The 19,875-nt window shown below is 46.3% G+C and overlaps 1 protein-coding gene across 4 annotated transcripts; it reads right to left on the bottom strand.

Moving 5' to 3' along the window:
* Positions 1–10,696: 10,696 nt before the first annotated feature.
* Positions 10,697–17,982, bottom strand: LOC144162642 (zinc finger MYM-type protein 1-like). Of its 4 annotated transcripts, XM_077693263.1 has the most exons (5): positions 16,693–17,982; positions 14,143–14,234; positions 13,975–14,037; positions 13,781–13,891; positions 10,697–13,621 (listed from the first exon to the last, which is right to left on the bottom strand). In XM_077693263.1, exons 2-5 carry the CDS (start codon positions 14,222–14,224, stop codon positions 11,358–11,360), a joined length of 2,520 nt encoding a protein of 839 aa, XP_077549389.1. In that variant the 5' UTR covers positions 14,225–14,234; positions 16,693–17,982; the 3' UTR covers positions 10,697–11,357. The 4 variants fall into 4 exon arrangements, with proteins under 4 accessions (XP_077549389.1, XP_077549387.1, XP_077549388.1 ...); XM_077693261.1 differs by having other exon boundaries at positions 13,975–14,234; XM_077693262.1 differs by lacking the exon at positions 16,693–17,982 and having other exon boundaries at positions 14,143–15,661.
* Between the last annotated feature and the right edge of the window lie 1,893 nt (positions 17,983–19,875).

Raw genomic sequence — 19,875 nt, 5'->3', positions numbered from 1 at the left:
CGGATACTACGTCACGGTACAAAAAATGGCCTCATGCAGCAATGACGGCTCTCCCCACGCCGTGCGTTTTCGTCGGGTGCACTATCATAAACATTTTCAGTTGTCTTGTTCTTACTTCTCACAGAAGTTAAGCTACGCTTTGAAGTTTTACAGGGCAGGGTTAACCGTTAAAAGAAATGTTTGACGAAAATTTTCGGTAGGTACATAAAGGCACCGATTTACCGGCGGCCTCGCTATGCATCTATCTATCCCACGCTAAGTAAAACTGTATAACCATATACAAAACAGTTACGTAAAATTATCGAGGGGGAAGTTAATCGATTACTCCAAAGTATTTTTGATTACTTTTGTGAATGGGCAACCATAACTTTAATGTTTTATTTTTTAGTAACCTGTGAAGTTCTGGAAACAATCATTCAGATTGGGCATCGGACTTGAGTGTACTGGGTGAAAGAGAGAACGTTTATTTGTCTGCATCTGCGCTTCTCCACCTGCCGTGCTGTGGCCGTGCATCTGCGCAGGGCCGGGTTCTCTCCACCAGGGCGCGCTGGACCGGTGCGTCCGAGAGCGTAAGCAGACATCCAGGGTGCGGGAGGGTGGCTTATGGTGGGAATGGGAGGACGCGACAATACCAGATGGCGTGGGCGCAATGGGAAGGTGGGGGCAAGGTAGAGGGCGGGAACAGTGTTTGTGAGTAGCGCCCAGGTGGGTAGGAAGTCTGCATTTATCTGCCGCCAAAGTTGGGCTTCATGCGGGGATGGCGCTGGGTGGCTGAGAAAAATGCCGCCTAAAAAGCGCTCCGCTTTTTAGGCGGCAATCTTGCCAAAGTTTGCGTCCTCGCACCGTTTTTACGGATTTTTGTTGCAACCATCCAGGTCGGCATAAGGAACACCGGGATAGTTGCTTATTATTCCTTCTTTTGGTATTTCTGTGAAAGTACACAAGGGGACGACTACAAAGCCACCTTTGTTATCAGATAGCAGAAGCTTTAGGTCTGTATCACGAAGAGAAGGTACCACTGCCTCGGTGTGAACGGTACGATTTGTTTTTCGAGAAATACGCGCATCCACTCACGCACCGGCCGAACTCTTCATAGTTTGACCTCACGGTGGTAGTTCCCACATAGGATAGCGGCCCCACTTTATCTGCTAAAGGTGTGCGCAGAAATGTGGTCCCAAGTTTGCGGTTTTCTTTGCCGGCGCAGGAACATCAGAGGTGTTAAATAATGTGAGCAGCCTTGCGAACTAAAACTGTGAAGGGTTCTCTGAAAATCCTATCCAAAATACTTGGCCGGGGAGGGCCAGTGGCTGCTGACGCGGAGTGCAGAGCTTCCTAAATGCGTTTTTTTTTTCTATCTGGCATGGGGTGATTTTCTAAGCACGCCATAAGAAGGCAGTCCTTGATGTGCTCCTACCTGTTCTTGGTATCACGACGAAGCGTCCGACATAACTTGGATTCCTTCTTTCATGAGGGATGCAAACTGAACAGCCTTGGAGACCCAGCGGAAGAGCAAAACGAGAGTATATTGTCGTAGATAAAGTTAACCAGAACAAGAATTGTAGGCGGTCCAGTTGCCACATATCTGAGCATTAAATACTTTTAAAATTAAATTAAAAAAATTAAAAAAAAAGAATAATATTTTTTGTGCTTCCCCGTGTTTATAGTACTCAAACCTTTCTTTCCCGAGATAATATTGCACAATTTCTTGTTATAGTGTTTGCACATTCAATTAGCGTGCTAAACTGACCCGTACCTCGACTGCCTACATAGTTTGTAACAATATTTTCGCATTTCTTAACAGAAGGTCCCCCCGACAGTTTTACTTTGGGACCTCCTTCTGTACTAATAACTACATGCGATATGTATGTACCGAAAAATGTTTAATAAAATCCTTGAAATCCTTGAAATTAAACACCGCAGAAAAAAACGAGACGGCTCCAGAATGCACGCAGACACAGCACAGACTAACAACTAATTTTATTTTGACTTGAAAAGAAATGAATAAGAAAGGACAAATGATATGTGTGACTTTATACTTCGACAATGTTAGAAGAAGTACACGTTAGAGAAGAACACATAAAAACAACCAGAAACAAGATATCGCAGTAATTTAGCACCGCAGACTTCCGGTACGAAGTGTGGCTTCCCCACTGAGAGGCGGGCTCCACCACACGCCCAATCACATTTACGAGAAGGAAGGATATGGCGGTACATGAAAGGCAGAGAGGAGTTCGGTTGGATTCCCTGCTCACGCGAAGTGGGGAAGCACGGATATAAAGAGAAAGAAAGGACACATAAAAGACTAGAAGGGGAGCTGGAGAAACGAGAAAAGAAAGAATAAAGGTAACTACGAAAACAAAACCACACACAAAAAAAAATCGTGGCACTTACTAACAGAACACCAACCAGAACAGAACAGAACACCAAGTTACTTGTCACAGTATTCACTAAGTACCTAGTGCTCGTACTAACTGACTATGCATAACCTAATAAAAAAACTATGCGTGACAATGTGCTTCGGCTGAGCAAGCAGTTCGACACAGATACATCCAAGACGCACGTATCACACTTGGACAACAATAATTTAAGAAAACACCATCGGTATGCACGAAAAGAGCGAGTATAACTAATGCCTTTGCTACACGGCAACTTTCGATAAACAGTTGAACGTTCACTTAAAAGTCCGCCCTATGTATTTACAATCGTGAACTTGATAGACAATTCGTTCGAAGGCCTTCGGAAGGCCTTTGAAACGGCAGTGTCGGTTACCTTCGAAACGCATCTACTCTCCTTGCTTTTATGGCCAACGGCGGAAAGTTATCTGATAGTCAGTGGGCTTTTCGCACAAATGAAATATTTTATCGATAATTTTAGAATTGCGCATTTTAATGTGAGCATATATGAGTCAGCATGTGGATCTTGAAAAACATTTTAATCGCGATTTAGAGTGTGAAACGTGCTGTAGTTATTATGTTCAATAAATTAGATAATTTTGTTACTATCAGTTAATGTTCGTACCAAACAAGCAGCAGTTACTAAGTGCACGGTCTAGACTAGTAACGATAGCACTTAGCTTCCATACTTAGTGGCAGGATTTACGTACCGTTCCGTGGGGTAGTAAAGTTCGTAAGGAGTTAGTAAATACAGCCCGTTACTACCTTTTTACGAGCATGTTTTGTTGAGAGTGCGCGGGCGATAATCACTCCTAAAACAGAACAGGTAAACTTGCCAAATGACTAGTGAAATATCGTACATGGTGTCCCTACAATCATTCAGGCAAGTATGTGGCCTCGAAAAAACGAAGCATAATGCTTTTGTGGCCTTTTACTACTGCGATGGGGAAGGCCTGTGAATTTAATAAATACGGCAAATGAGGCTGCATATACCGCATCTTGCTATATCGTACGATCCTCCAGTGCTTTTAAGGCATTTTTTCTCCTTACAACTTGAGGCCAGGCTTCGGTGTTTCCAGCGAGAATATCTACACATTCGCGCACTCAAGGCTAGCACAAATATCCAAAATCCAGCGCCGTACGGCTGAAGGGCATTTCCCGCTTTGCTTTCAAGTCTGCTGAGGGGTGCGATGCAGGCAAGCGCATTTTGACTCTCCGAACTGAGCTGCCCTACAAAAAGCTCTCTCGTAGTCGCAACCATGAATACTCGTAAGCGACGACAATGAATATAAACAGTACGGTGTTGTGACACAAAACGAACCATTAGTGTTGTTCACTGACAACCCCACACTATGAAATAGTGCTCCCAGCGGGATGGTCAAGAACACCGACACGTTTGTAATTCATTCCGCCCAAACGTATATCATCTCCAGCCATGTCGTCCGAACGTTGAAACACGGGAAACCGCTTAGCCGTACCAGGAGAGACCCGCCGTGCGCTTACTTCCCGGGGAGCGCGTTCCGAACTGCGAACTGCCAGGTGCCCGAATCTGGCAGCGGCGACCGCTGCAGTTGATGGTGTCCAGCGTGCGCGCCGCTCGTGCTCAACGATGGCCGTAATTTAAAGCTCATTAGGCAGCGTGGCGTGTCCCTTGCCCTCGCCGCGGATGCGCCCCCAACCGCGGCCGAGGTCGGCCCGGAGTCCGTACATCATCCAAACGGGGGCCGCCTTCGGCCGCAGAGAGAGCGCGCCGGGGCTTCTTTCTGCTCCGCATCCTCCGAAAGCCGCAACATGAACCGAAAGCGGCCCGATGCAAATCGGCCGCGGCGCAAAGAGCTCGTTAGGGATGCTGCGGCGATCCGCCGCAGCATCCCTACCCGGGAAAAAAAGGCCCCGCCATTGGGGCCACGCAAGACCTCCTCTGACTGCGCTTTCTCGAATCTTAACGAATGAGCCGCTCCAATCCAGCCTCTCTTGCGGTGCCAACTACCGGAAGGCGTCAGTTAGATAACGAACGAGAGCTTGGGTTTAAGATGACCAGGGTTGTTTGTCGAACCGGCGTTGCTCGCTATCGCCCTCGATATAGGCGCAGATTCTAGATATACGTCGCATGCTGACTACCGGCTGCGATTCTTACGTTTTCTTTTTGCACGCCGAGTCGAAAAACGTGAGTCCTTCTAGTGAAGCCAATTCAGCTGAATTCACTTTATTTTCAGGTTGTTATAGACGGATTCCTTCGCAAAAAGCTGCTAATCAGTTTGACTGGGGTCCAGGAACGGATACTTGGTGTGGCATACAGAGTATAAACGTAAAGCACAAGAAGAAAAGTTACAAGGGTACCAAACATGCCAAAAAAAGGTAAAACAAAATAAACCACCAATTTCGCTTTAAATACACGACAATATGCATAAAAAACATGAACAATAAACTTTAACAGAACACAAACGTGATCTCTTGCTGCCAAGGGACGCACTGAAAGAACAGAGCATTGTGAGAGTTGGCACCGTCGCCTTGGAGATGATAGCTCGTTCCTCTTACGCCAACGTCCTGCACGCTACGAAGCCGGCTCGAAACATCTAAGCCACTGCCTCGGAGCTGGGAAGGAAAAGGATGTGTGAATATGTGGCTGAGTAAGCTGTGGAAGGAGCAAAGTGGTCGTCGTCGCAACCGCCGCTTTGTACGCGTCGAAGGGCCCCCCGTCTTTGATATGTAAAATGCAGCAACTCCCGCTGGGTTTAAACATCCCTTCGTTGCAGAAAGTGGCGGAATTTAGACATATTTATGCACGCAAAGGCTGCCTAAACTGTTTATCGACCGTTTTGCGGGCCGAAAATGTGGCCGCAAAAATGTTCCGTCTCACTGAATATCTAAAAACTCAGAGGAAGGGCCTATTTTTGTTACAAAAGAGGCTTTTGAACGGGACGTCTTTATCAAGAACTTTTTGATCTTGCTGCATCTCATTTTGCGGCCTCGTCTCGCCGTTGGGATTCTCAATGAATACACTTGGCGCCGAGGACACCTTTGCTGCATATGGGCTAATATCCCTCACTTTTGGCGCGAGAAGACTGCACAAGGCCAGAGTGAAACTGGTTTGTATCAAATCATTTTTTCAGCGTGGAAACACAGAGGGCAAGTAATGCACGATCGAATTTTATTTTTTTCCTTTATTTTCTCTGAAGAGCGGTCAAGGAAACGAGGGTGCCGCACTCCTATTTTAAAACAAACTGTTTGACATGACCGTCTGAGTTTCTCTATTTTATACTATCTGAAAATTACTGACATAATAAACTTACATGGTTTTTAGTTGCCAAGGAAGCTTGAGTAAGCGTTCATATTTGTTTTATTTTGAGCTACCCAATATTTATCTACCCCAATCCCAATTTTGTAATCTACCCAAATCCCAATATCTTGATGTGCGTGTGTGCGTGTGTACGGGCATGCGTGCGCGCGTGCGTGTGCGTGTGCGTGTGCGTGTGCGTTTGTGTGTGTGTGTGTGTGTCCGTGGCCACGTGTTTGCTCGCTTCAGCGGCGCCATTGGCTGCCTGTTGCTCCTTTTGTGGCCCACCAGTGCTATCGTTGCCTGCTGGCCGCACTGGCCGCTGAGTCGATTTTGAACGAGCACAGGCGCTCGCAGGAGTAACAAGACCCGTCGAGGCCATAGAGTTTCATACTAATATACACTAGAGGGAAACCTGGCGCGACTGTCTCGGTGAGCCGCGCTCCAGCGAGCGTTCCGTCATGTACCGGGCAGGCACTTTCCACTTGTCCTTGGCATGGCTCACGAACAGGCTGAGAAGTTGGCTCTGGCTGCAAAAAATGCAACAATATTACTGCAGAGGACTAGTCGAATTTGTTTTATTATTGTAAAATTAAACCTCCAAAAAGATGTATTCGTCAGGGAATATTTAGAAGCCAAAAAAATAGAGCGCGACTTGGACAACGACAGTAAAGAAGGACGACGGGACAAGCGCTTGTCCCGTCGTCCTTCTTTACTGTCGTTGTCCAAGTCGCGCTCTATTTTTTTAATCATATTGCACAAACTTGCCCAACAGATTCGCTTAATATTTAGAAGCTTCATGCAAAATGAACAAAAAAAAACGATGTTACCAGTTTTTATTGATTTTGGCTTCAAGGCGAAATAGAAGCCATGTGGCTAACCAAGCCAAGGAGGCGAGGAACGTCGCTAGCTGCAATGGTGCCGCCCACGGCGGCCTGCGAATGCAGCGCCAGATTTCCCTCTAGTATATATTAGTATGAAACTCTATGGTCGAGGCAGCAGCAGCTGGTACTCTGCGGTTCTACTTGTCGCCATGGCAGAGTGGTCAGCGTTCAGGAGGCCCTCCGCACGTTACCTCCACTTTGCCGTTATCTTCTCCTCCATCGCCAGCTGACAGAGCGACGCGGCTCTGCTGACGGAGCGACGCGAAAACCCCTGTTGCTCATGGAATAAAGAAGGAAAGAAGGAACAGTATAGGAAAGGCAGTGGTGTTAACAAGGGAGCTATCCGGTTGGCTACCCTACACATGGACATGGGGATATGGGTGTTGAAAGGCAAAGTAAGGATAACGGTATGTTAAAAGAGCAAGAACAAGAGCAAGACAATCAGAAAGGAAAAAAAAAACGTGTGAATGGTAAGTACAAAGACCGTACAATTCACGCACGAAAGAAAAAATAGAAAGGGCCCAAAAGGCTATCAACACGAAAGAGGCGGATGAAGGCAATGCACGCTAGTAACGTCCCTACAATCGTTTAAAAAGACTTTCAACTGGATAAAAAACGATTAAATGAAATAATGATTTTAAAAAATTCCCAGGAATTTTTTTAGTCATCAAACTGGCTTTTTCTTAAAACTGTTTGGTTGGCTTTTCGCTTTATTTGTTTATTTATATTGACTTAAACCTGCCATAGCCTAGCTGGAGCAGGTCAAGTTCCCTACATTTTTTTTTTATTTTTTCTTCAGACAGGGAAGGGAAGGAACCTGGAATTGGAATTGGAATTGGATATCGAGCTTGATTCATGTAGTCGCTAGATTAGGAATTACCGGCAGTGATCAATACTTGTTCCTAAGTCTAACGTTCATGTTTGAACACGTAGGATTACGCGAGAGAATGGTTTGCAGCAACAGGTGACCTATTGATTCTCGACTACCCTAACGTGAAGAGTGAGCTTTCTATTTCCCTGGTCGGGTTTTTTTTCCTCGCTCCGCAAGGTAGCAATGCGAACGCTTCCGGAGCCCCTTAACTGTGGCGCTGCCAGAAGGTAAAGCCCAAAACCCGTGACATCTGCACCAGTAACGCAACCGTTCTAACTCGTGGACTTTTTTTTTTTTTTTTAATTTCGAGCCATACGAGAAAAAAAATGCCAGAAAACAGCGTTGGAACCTTCCGCTGGGAAGACCAGAACAGCCAAAGCACGATGAAGAAAGAAACAGAGAAGGAAACACGATAACAAGACACACAATGCCCGGCAGTTCCTGCAAATTTATTTGCTTGCTCCCAGTCAAAGAGTTTTCCGCGCGATCCGCGCGCGCTCCGTCGAGATGACGCGTTCGCAAACATAGTGTTTACACTAAGGAGAGCGGCGCTTCATGGCGGGAAGGGGGTGTGTCTGCTTATCGCATTTTCTCCCGGGGCGAAGCTATACCCGGTCCCCCCCCCCTTTTTTTCCCCCTCCTTCCCTGCCTCCCTCCTTTCTCTTTCGTCAAGAACCTCTTCACATGCCGACGCACCACAAAGCCTCCTTTTGCGTGGTCTCGCAAAGAGTGACTTTTCTGTTTCTTTCTCACTCGCGGACCCCCCAAATGTGGGTCTCGAACAGGCGCGTCTCTCTCTATCGATTTCCCGCCGCCCACGCACAACGACGTGTGGCTTCGGGATGGGCGTGAGCGCGACGGCAAAAGGGCCCTCAGTTTTTGTTTGAGAACGTGACCACTTGAAGGACCATGTACGCGATCCCGGACGTGATCGGTTTGGATCGTGCGGGCGTAATGCTTCCGGAAAGATCTTTATACAGCGTTTCCTCAGGCGAGGCTCCCGTTCTGCGAGAAAAAAAAAAAAAAAGAAAGTAGCGGTGCTGGTGGGGACATTGCGTCTATTTTTGTACATGATGCGTGACGTATATGGATCTGTTGTTCTTGTGCTCAAAAGAGCTTAAAGATGGCGTTATGCTGCTAAAGCACGCGAACAAAAAGGGAATACCTTAAAACCCGAGGGCTGATTTTAAATGTCTCGGTGTCCAAAAAAATTCATACCGGCAAGATGGTGTTCTTGAAGAAGGAATAAAAGACAACAGCCCTTTTTTTGCTCCCAAAGAAGGCCAAAAGCAGCAGATAGTCGGTGCTTGGGAAAGTGGTCGCTTGATATAAGACCGTGTAAGTGTGGTCTCCGTCACCCTACACATTCCCCAACGTGGTCGGCACGACTTCCAGCGTCGCATATCAGCGCTCCGCTGACATGCGCCATGTGTCAAAGCCACTGGGGAGGAGAAAATATTGTTTTCGAAAGCGAGCATTCGCTTCAAGATAGAAGTGGTACCATTCAGCCCTGCAGAGGGAGCCCTTAGTCCGGGAAGCCCTGGTCCTGGCTGGCCGCCGGGGCTGGCTCGTGGTGGTCATCTGAGGCTCGTAATTAGTGTACGACCCCTAGTTCAAACAGCTTGTACGTGCAACGTTTCTAGCTTACACCCCGTCAGTGACGCTGTTATTGCCTGTGGTAGGTGCTTCGGCCTACCTCGCAATAGGTCTGCTGGCCTTGCCTTCGACGCGCATGACCAAGTGAAGTTCTCTTGCAAGTCCACCTTCATTTACCCCTTGGCAGCTGGCCGCTTCGTTTAGCCGCAGCAGCCGTCAGCTGCCGTGCCTGGTGAGTGAGCCTAAGGAATGTATGCAGGCGAAATTGTGGTCTCGAATTTTATATGTTTTATAGTTATGTTAACGCGCGCGCCTTCTACTGGGACCTTTCGTTACTATTCGGCTTCTTGGAATGCAGCCCAGGATGGCTATGGTCGCGCGCTTAAAGCGAATCTTTGTTTGCCTCGCTGATGGCGACCGTACGCAAAAACGCGCTGCAGAGAAGCCAGCTTTACACAATGGGAGGGCGTCTGATTATGATGGTCTTCCCCAAAGGCACATCAAGCGCCTAAAAAAAAAAAACACTTGTCAGAGTTGGAATCGAACCTGGGTTCTTCCCGTTATGAAGCCGACGTCTATCCTTTGTTTCTCCTCATTGCATGGGTGAATACGCTCAAACATAGCGGCAGTAGGAGGACACTACGTAGTCAAGCAAACGACAGAATACACTAAAGTTAGGAAAAGCGCGAATAGATAAATGTTCATGCAAACACACACACTCGTTCAAAAGACGGAGGCAGTCAGGTGGTTGGTGGAAATAATTATACACACTAAGTACAGACGCCACGGCATCTTTGTAACATTACTTTATTGATCTAGATGGCTCGGCATGCCGACACATATCTGACTGCGCCATTTCGACACACTCGAAGGAGTTTGGATCTTGCACGTTGGGCATTGAGGCTTGAACTTTGATCGTTTGGCTTCTAGACTTCACTTTGACTCGGGTTGCGTTGGACGAAAGCTTTGCGTTTGAGCCAGATTGGTCGTTAACCTTCTTTAATTTTTATATGCAAAATACTGCAGGCTTGAAGCCCAAGCAGGAGTAGTATAGGCAATAATGAAAAAAAAAGTGCACGTCATCACACCAAAGAATAGCCTCAACGGGTGAAAAAAAGGGTGATTAGTTTAAGAGAAAATGTAGACAAAAAAATTGGTCGCCACTCCGCCCTGCGAAAGCAGATATCCAGCAGAGCTGTTGTAAACTACTTCAAATGCTGATGGGCGAGGGCATGAAATGCTTCTTGTTGCGTCAGCTGGATTGACGCTTCCGTTCGGATAAAGTCCCTACAGAGCATCGGCAGTCTTTTCTCCTATTGTTCCATGCCACCGCCATAATTGGTCAGTTCGCATTAAGTAACATTTGTTCAGTGACGCCGGAACTATATTTTCAGTGGGGGGGCTGAAGCAATTTTTTTTATTTTTTTATGTACTTCGAAATTTTTACGCGATTAAAATCAGAGTTTCGCTAGAAAGAAAAAAAATCGACTTCTTTTCTATTAACCACGTGCAAAAATCTTTTTTTACCCACTGGTTATTCTTAACTTTAAATTGTGCTTATTATACGTTCATTGAATAAAAAATAAATGGGATGGGGAAGGGGGAAGAAAGAGAATGTGTTGCGAGTGGCCATCTTAGTCAAGATAGGCCGCGTACTATTAAGCAGAAAATAGAGTGAATTTTCAGTGACCACATATTTATTCGCATTTGACATATTATTTAAGCAACAGAATGTTTGGTACGTTTATACAATGGCGCAGAAAACAAGCGTAATACAAATACAAAAATTGCAATACCACAGTACAAACAGCCACGCTATAATACATACATACAATTGGAAATATTGCACACAAGCATCACACTTATCAGTCAGTGGTGTTATTGCTATAGGGGCTTAGGTGGAACCAAAGGTTGCTGCTATCTCCAAAGTTCTTTGATGCCATCCTGTAAAGTTAGGTCTGTTTCTATTTGTATTTTGACGCATATAAAAAAATGACATAAAAATAATGGAAATGCAACAATACGAACAAGCACGCTATAATACATGTATGTATAGTCACGGACAAATGAAACGCGACCAGGATAATATAAACCAGAACACATAAATAGCGCGATTTCTCTCCATGCAAGTCACATTGATGTGTGGCCTAATAACAATAACAAAGATGGAAAATGTGGCTTTCAAAATATACCAACAGTGCGCCATTTTTGGACCTCCAAGAACAGCATTTTTCAATTTTGCGTGTTCTTGTTCATAATTTTGTGTTCGCACTTCATGTGACCATGACTGTACATGAATGTCAAAAATGCACAAAAGCAGCAGGCATTTCGGACAGCTAGACGGGACCAAAGGTTGCTACTCGCTCCGCTGTTCTGCTCACAAATTCTTTGATGATGTCCTCTAACCTGAGGGCCGCCGTTCTTTCCTTGTGAATGTTCAAAATCAGAAGATGCGACAACCTCTTCTGGTTCATTCGGTTGCGCAAATAAGTTTTTACTCGGCGCAGAGCACTAAAAGAGCGCTCCCCAGAAGCGACCGATGCAGGTATGGACAGCAAAAGCTGAACATACCGCACGACCTGGTCCATTAGCTCGCGAATGTTTTCCGGTTTGCTTTGCAGCATCTTCAAAATGCCCAGGGATGTGGTGGAATCGGCATCGTGCAGAAGAGTTGGTAGAAGCAGAAACTGCGCCGAGAGTCTGCACAGGTCAAAATCTACTGCATGCACTCCCAAAGACGCCTTTAGCCCATCAGCTGTGAACTGAGTTCCCCTTGCAGCGCTGGCTAAAATGCCTTCCAGTTTTACGAGCTGTAACATGCCCGGCTGCTCAAAACGCCGTTGCGTTTCATTCATAATCCGATAGGCAGCAGCGAAATACTCCTTGCGCAGTGCTGCTTTAACGTCGAGTGTAACTGGCTGAACAGGCCTGTCAGTCGCCTCGTACCGCCTAGGCGGTTTTGCCGGCCTGGATACTCGAGGCTCTTTCAGGCATAGGCGTGCTGCAGTTGTGCTCGTGTGCTGCCACAGCTCCTCAAACGCGGCATCAGAGCGCAGCCGAGAGATCGCCTCGCGGAGAGCCTCTGCAGCCTCTTTTGCACCCGCCGCTCGACATGTTGAGCTCTGGAAAGCCCTTGCCAATTCTTCACAAGGGCCGAAAAAAGCTATGGAAATGTTGATCCCTAACAACGTTTCAAATTTCTGCAAAAGGGTGTAGTAACCCCTGAAAATGGCCTTGCTGCCATCTGTCACTGAACCTGGTGTCTCCAAAAGCTCCTTGAGCGTCTCCTGTACCCTAGCGTAGTTGTCAAGAAACCTTTGCATGGACTTAACTCTAACGGTCCATCGCGTAGGGCAAAGCGGCAGTAAATTGTTTGGCCTGGAACCGTTCTCCAAATCTACTTCGCCCCCTGTAGAAACTACTATGTTGGCGTAAGCACTTTTGCACTTTTTGGAGTCGAGGATTACGTTGGAAATATCTTTAACAGTGCTAAGAGCGTCTCCAATTATGTCGCAGCTCCTGCTAGCCTCCTGCAGTACAAGATCTAAACAGTGATTACTGCAGTGGACATACAAAGAACGCGGTTCGCAATCGCTAATTCTTTTTTGTACACCCGAAAAACGACCGGACATATTTGCCGCCCCATCAAAGCAGTGGCCACGGACGCAGTGAAAGTCTAGGCCCAGGCGCAAAAGCATGTCCTTGATGGCAGAGTATAGAGTTTCAGCTCTGCTGTCGGGCGCGTTGTACATGCCAATATACTCTTCCCGAAGCTCAAGGGTCTTGCTCTGCACCCACCGCACGCAAAAGGTGAACTGCTCGTCACCATTCACATCCGTTGTTCCATCAGCGATGATACCGTAGAACGGGCTGGATTTCACGTCCTCCACAATCTCTCGCTGTACGGTATGCGCCATAATTTCTATAAGCTCATTCTGCACGTCCCCGCTCACCCATTTGTCCCTCTTAGCCATCCACGTCTTAAGGACCGGGACATCCTCTGATCTCTCATGAAGCAAATCGAGAAAATTTCCATCCAGTTTACCTTGTCCTCTAAGAGCTTGCCCTGTGCGGCAGAGATAGCGCACAGAGCTAACTATGACGCGAAGTACTGCCCTGGCATCCTCCTGATGTTTGTTGCATTGCTGCGAAAGGAGACTCAAAACAGGAATGCCTCTCTGGTATGACAAGTTTAGGCTCACGGAGTCAACGTGAAATTGGCTCTTTTCGTGCGATTTGAACCTTTCGATAGCCTTTTTCCAGTTGTTAAAACCAGTCTTAACAAAAGCTCGCTCCACATTTCTAGTGTTGTCCCCTTTTTTCTTGAAATGTCGACGGCACTCTTGACAAAAGACTAAGTCGCTCTTGCTTTGGTAGGACAGCCAAGAAAATCGCTCAAACCAGCCACGTTGACATGATCTACCTCCTTGGTTTTTTGGGAACCTGTAGTTTTTTGCCGGAAGTGACGGATGGTCGTTCAGCGCTGACTCGTCCTCGCTTGAACTCTCTCTCGAATTCTTGAAGGCGAGCGATTGCAGATTGCTCATTTCGTCCGAGCTGGTTGCTTCTTCCGTCCGGCTAGCAGGCCGCGATGTTTGGGCTTGTACAAATGAAATAAAAGGCATTCATTGCTTCTTCTGTTCCTATTCGGTTTTTAAATCAAGTTTACACTATTTTCCCTAGCCTATGTCTAACAAAAAAGTATTATTGGCATAACCGATAGGCATGACCTTAATTTGGATATACTGAAACTACTTACCCGCTGAGCAATCAGTCGACAGTGGTGACAGGTCCGGAGGACGGGCGCTGTCGTCAGGTAATGGTTGTGCAACAACGGCGTTCGTGTTGTCGGTACGGGATGGACCAATTTCTGCAAAATTCGCACCGTCCTTAACTGTCTCAAAATGCCACTTTTAAAATGCAAAAATGTATCAATGAAATATCAATTATTACCATCATGGCCTGTGCCTTGCTCTGCGCGATGACACTGTAGGCCGGGTCTTTCAGAAGAAATATCTGGTAGCGACAGAGAAAAGCGTAGAAGCAAAGAGAATTGTTGAACGGAGGCATTCACACAAACAGAACTCGTGATTATATACAAAAATCTGTGCATTATTATACCTTGACAATCTCTGCTTCCAAGGCATGCACGCTTTGGAGCTGGTAGAAAGAAACCACTGATCTTTCTTTGGGAGCCGGGCATTGCGTGAGGGCTGGGATCAAATAAAAGAGCCGTTAGTTGACGCTGCCCACACCTAACACACGTCGGCATGATCAATGCCCCAGTTCGTTTGGTTTTGTTGCACTAACAGTGCAACATGGATCGAGCTGAACAAAACTCAGCGTTGATAGACCTCTGTCCTGTTTCTTTTTCTGTTTTGAACAGTTTGTGACCAGTACGAAAGAAAATATAGAGGCCAAATATTTTATTGTATAGAAAAGCGGTGATCCGTAATCCGAGGGCTATATCAATTTGAATAATGGGAACTTAAATTGCATTTGTATTAGGAAATGTCGAGCAGCATGTGGCTGTTATAATATGAGAGCTAGGAAGTATTTTTAATTCGGTAATTCGGGTTCGGGATATTTTATGGCCTATTTAAAAAAATCTGAAAGACAGCCCAAAGGCCCCGAGACCCCCCAAGTGGTGGCTGTCATAGACGTCGACATAGAAACGTTATTTAATGTTTGCAAATAGAAACATTCGTAGCTTGACATTGCTCCCCTCCCCCCGCCCGATTACGAGGTCAGCAGCTACATAGTTGTAATAACACATGAGAAAACGTATTAAAAACATTAACATAAAAACACATATGTGAGAAAATCACGGGATGCTTCGGTGACAAACCAAACTGTTAAAGTTCTCCCACTCGGAGAAAAGAAAATGGCGTACAACAGTGAAATCATAAATAATTCAAGCAAAGCTATTCACATCAGAGAAAAACCAAAATTTGCATGCTACAAACACCTATACAACACTTGCATGGGAGATGTACAACTCGCAAACAATGGAAACGGAAAAAAATAAGAAAGATGGTAAAGTTAAAAACAAACGCTACATTAGCGACAATGGCGCTCAAACACTACGCTATACATACAAATCAAGCCCATCTTTGAATGTAAGTCGATTTCCACTGCTCATCCAAAGTTTCGGGACAATGTTTTGCATCAAGTGGTCGTCATAATTTGTTCTAGTGGGACGGAGAGTCTAATAATCAGGTCGTCTCGTGTTGTAGGAATGCTCTTTAACGGTTAGGTTGGACATAGTACAAATAGAAAACGTTTCCCTTATTCTTTCAGCAACCCACGCCTTCCATAAACGGTAATTATAGTAATTGTTCGTGTTGACTAAACCAAACTATTTGAACAAAGATCTAGTTGGCTTGTCTGCTGCAACGTTGGGTATAAATCGAACAGCTTTATTTTGCACCTAGATATTGTAGGAATATTTGTAACCGTTGTTGGGCCCCAAACAAGAAAACAACAGTTTAAGTACGACAGGAACAGCCAATAATAAATGAGTAGCTTTGTATTCGTCCGCAATAGGTCACTATTTTTGTAAAGCAATCTCGTTACTCTCGACAGTTTGTTGACAACTTGGTCAACGTGCAATTCCCAAAGCATGTGTTCCCAAACTACTCCTAAGGTTTTTAAAGCTGGCTACAATCTCTACAGGACACGCATTTAAAACTAAATATTGGTTTTTATTGACATATTCACCTTTTGCACCAAAAATAACTGCCTTAGATTTTTCAGTGTTATTCTTGAACCCACTGCAACAAGCCCATACGGCTAATTTTTCAACGACCTCATTACCTCGTTGGAGTAATCTCTCGCTAGCCTCTTCTGCAATAAACAAACTCGTGTCGTCGGCGTAAATTACGAACTTCACTGACGGGTCTATCTGCACAATGTCATTAATATAAATATGAAATAAGAGCAGTCCTAGAATACTGCCCTGGGGAACACCAGAACATGTTTCCTGAATATCCGACTTGCAATTGTATTATTGTCACAAACTGGGAACGATGACTAAATTATAATGTAATAAGGCTGAAAGCCATACCTCGAATAGCATAGAATTCCAGTTCATGTGCAAGAAGATTACGATCAAGATTTACGATCAAAAGGAAACAGTCTTCTTTTTCTACATCAAGCGTAAATATCAAATCGTCAAAAGAAATAAAAACAAACATCAAGTAAAATTCATGACCTAGCTAAATAACGTTCGACTTTCTTACCGGGTACCAGCAATGCTCTTTAATGAGAACTTTATATCATAACTTCTTTTCGTTCTCCGTTCACGTCCATCAAGGTATTAGCGCGGATGCATCTTGCTTCTAAAAGCCTACAGTATCTCACCGATCTTTATGTAGTAAACTCGGTCTAAAAGTACTGCCAAAGCCGTTACATGCTGATTGGAGGAAGTAGAACATAAGATCAGAACAGGCTGTCGCGTCTCAAGAATTAAGGGCAACATGTGGATAAATTCATAAGAACGTCCTTTCCAACGCCTAAATGGAAAATGACGACTATTTTGCTCACAAACTGCGCCAACGGGCCTAATGAATTTGTAGCATAGCGTGTATAAGTGACTGATTGTCTATGTCCAAAAAAGGAAGACTAAACAGGCCTACCGAACTGATAATAATTGTAAAGGACGGTACATACCGTAGCGAGCGCAGTCTGCCGGTCCGGTAGTAGGGCCGGTCGCCGTCGTGCCTCCTGTGCGAAGGACTAGTGCAGCTTCGCACAAGCTGAACTTGCTTATTTAAACACCTTGTGACCCGCCGCAGGGCCTTTTAATCTGCCCATCGTTTCGTGGTTTCCAACGTCAGAAAGTCTCCGCAAACAATGCTGTGCCATCGGAAAAGTGACAGGTCCCCTCTCTGCTGCACCACCCTCAAAAGAGGGACACGCCTTGGGCGCACTGCAAGACTGCATACCCACAACAAACTTACGCTCAATGCCCTTGCCGGTTAGAAAAAAACGCAGGAAATAGGTGAGGAAGGGGGGGACACACTGCAGCACCTTACAGGATGTTCAACGCCGCCGCGGCATCGTTCGCGCTATTTTCGCGCTATTTTTTAAAGCTAAAGGACCTGGCCCACGTGCGAGCCCTTCCGCCGCCACAATACGCATGCCGCTGGATGCGTTGAGCTAAAGTGCCGCCATACGCGTTTTACATAGAAACACTCCGTTCCTCCCCATTTCAGAGAGCTAACACGCCGTGCACGAACGTGAGGACTGCACACCTATAATGTACACAGAACGCTCCTGCGGTTTCGACAAAGACGTGGAATAGAGGGGAGAAACGGGTGGCACAGAACAACTGTTGTTGGCGCTTCTGCACGGCGGCGTGGCATCGTTTGGCGGCTTATCTTGCCGCCAAACCACCACACATGCCGGTGGGTGCGTTAACCTAAGGTCTTCCACGTGGCTTTTACGATGACGCGCCGAATTCTCCGTACTTTCGAGAGCTATGGTCATCCATCGCAAGAATGGTCGTCTGTCTGCCGCCTCGGCTTCTGGTGCATGGTAACATTGTCCGCTCCGTCGCCCCTTCCGGTGCAACACAAATACGAAATCCTGCTCGCCGGTTTCTCTTCAGTTTCACCCATCAAAAGCTGGTGTACCTCGCTTGCCGCCGTCACTTACTGACAAGCATTACTGATAAGACAGAAAAAGCTCGGCGTCGCCTTTCAGCCTCGGTAGCACTCCTCAAGGATCAATAGCAGTCGTTTCTAGTTTGTCTCCTCCACTCACTCTCAAGCCTTGCTTCCCCCGCCACGGCGTGACGAGTCAATCCCCTTTTCCGACCAGACTGACTTGGAGCTGCGCGCCCCTCTGCCGCTTTCTCGCGCGGGGAGAATGACCCCACCAGGCAATTATCGTCTCTTTGCTGCCGCCTCCTGTGTCTGCGCTACCGTAACCTCGCCACTGGCAGTTAAAGTAAGACACCATTAGCTATATTTCATGCGTTTCCCGCAACACGCCGATGGGGAACGGTGAGTGCTTCTTCGTGGAAAAATACAGAGAAAGAGCCCGGATGGATTTAAATACCCGATTAAAACAGAAAAGCCGCCAGAAGAAGGGGTCAGTTCGCGACCCAAAGGTTCAAACGGCTCGTCTCGTCTCTCTGCTGCCGCCGCCTGTGTCTGCGCTACCGCAGCCTCGCCACTGGCAGGTAAAGTAAGACACAATTAGCCATTGTACTTCATGTTTTCCCTCGACACGCCGTTGGGGAACGGGAGGGCGCTTGTTCGTGGAAAAATACGGAGAAAGAGCGTGGATGGATTTGAATACCGGATTAAAACAGAAAAGCCGCCAGAAGAAGGGGTCAGTTCGCATAGTTATAACCCGACCCGAAGGTTCAATGCACTCGTCTCTTTGCTGCCGCCGCCTCCCTACAAGCAGGTAATGTAAAGCACCATTAGCAGTGGCGCAGCGCACCTACGGGGGGGGGGGGGGTTCTTATCCACAAGAAGGGAGATGAGCCTCCTCTCGGTGGTGTGTTGGTTGTTTACCAAGGTAATAGTTAACCGCATAAGCGACAGCCTAGATTTCCAACAACCGAGGGAACAAGCCGGCTTTAGAAAAGGACGACAGATCACATCCATGTCATCAATGAAGCAATTGAAAAATCAGCGGAGTATAATAAACCCCTTCACATGGTATTCATAGACTATGAAAAAGCGTTCGATTCGCTAGACACCGCAGCAGTGCTGGAAGCATTAAAAGACCAGGGAATCGAGGATACTTACATAAGACTCCTAGACGACATATATAAGGGGTGTACGGGCAGGAAAATCCTCCACACGAAAAGCGAAAAGTTTACGATCAGAAAGGGAGCACCAAAATTGTTCACAGCATGTCTGGAAAATATATTTAGGAAGCTTAACGTGGAAGAGGTGGGATTACGGGCAAACGGAGAATTCTTGAGCCATTTGAGGTTTGCGGACGACATAGTCTTGTTCAGTGAGACTGCAGAACACCTGTAAAAAATGCTTCAAGACCTAGTCAGAAAGCTGGGCCATCGGATTAAAGATAAACATGAATACGTCTAAAGTAATGCTAAATAAACATGCTGGAAGCACTCTCTTCCGCCTAGGTACCGAAATACTAGAAGAAGTAGAAGATTATATCCATCTTGGACAGGTTGTCAGTGCTGACCCTAACCACGAGAAAGAAATCTGGCCCAGATAGGAATGGGACGGGGTGCATTCGGCAAGCACCCCCAAATATTCAAAATTAAGCTACCTCTATCACTAAAAAGAATAGTATACAACCAATGCGTACTACCGGTGTTGACATATGGGGCGGAAACTTGGCGCCTTACTAAACAATTGGAAAGAAAACTTAGGTCGGCTCAACGAGCCATGGAACGAATAATGATAGGAGTAACACTTAGGGACAGGAAACGAAGCCTCCTGGATCAGGGAACACGCTCGAGTAGAAGATATCATAATTCAAAATAAGAAGAAATGGACTTGGGCAGGCCATGTAATGAGACGAAATGACAACCGGTGGACCACCAGGGTAACTGAGTGGCTACCGAGAGACGGGACCAGAAGGAGGGGAAGGCCGGTAACTCGATGGAGGGACGAAATACGAAAGTTCGGAAGCAAAGAATGGACTCGAACAGCGCAGGACAGGAGCGGATGGAAGTCAATGGGAGAAGCCTTCGTCCTGCAGTGGACTTAAATAGGCCGATGATGATGATGATGATGTTGTTGGTAGTGGTGGTGGTGGCAATTATTCCACTTCGCGATGCTGAGTCAGTACAATACCTATTGTAACCCCGCACAAGAAACGTCTGAGACTGCAGGCCTAGGGAGACGAGAAAACAGCTCC

The sequence above is a fragment of the Haemaphysalis longicornis genome, unplaced genomic scaffold (assembly GCF_048455015.1).
Source record: "Haemaphysalis longicornis isolate Haplotype H1 unplaced genomic scaffold, Haemaphysalis longicornis Haplotype H1 scaffold_12, whole genome shotgun sequence".
Taxonomy (NCBI): Eukaryota; Metazoa; Arthropoda; class Arachnida; order Ixodida; family Ixodidae; genus Haemaphysalis; species Haemaphysalis longicornis.
This window is presented reverse-complemented; position numbering and strand designations above follow the sequence as displayed.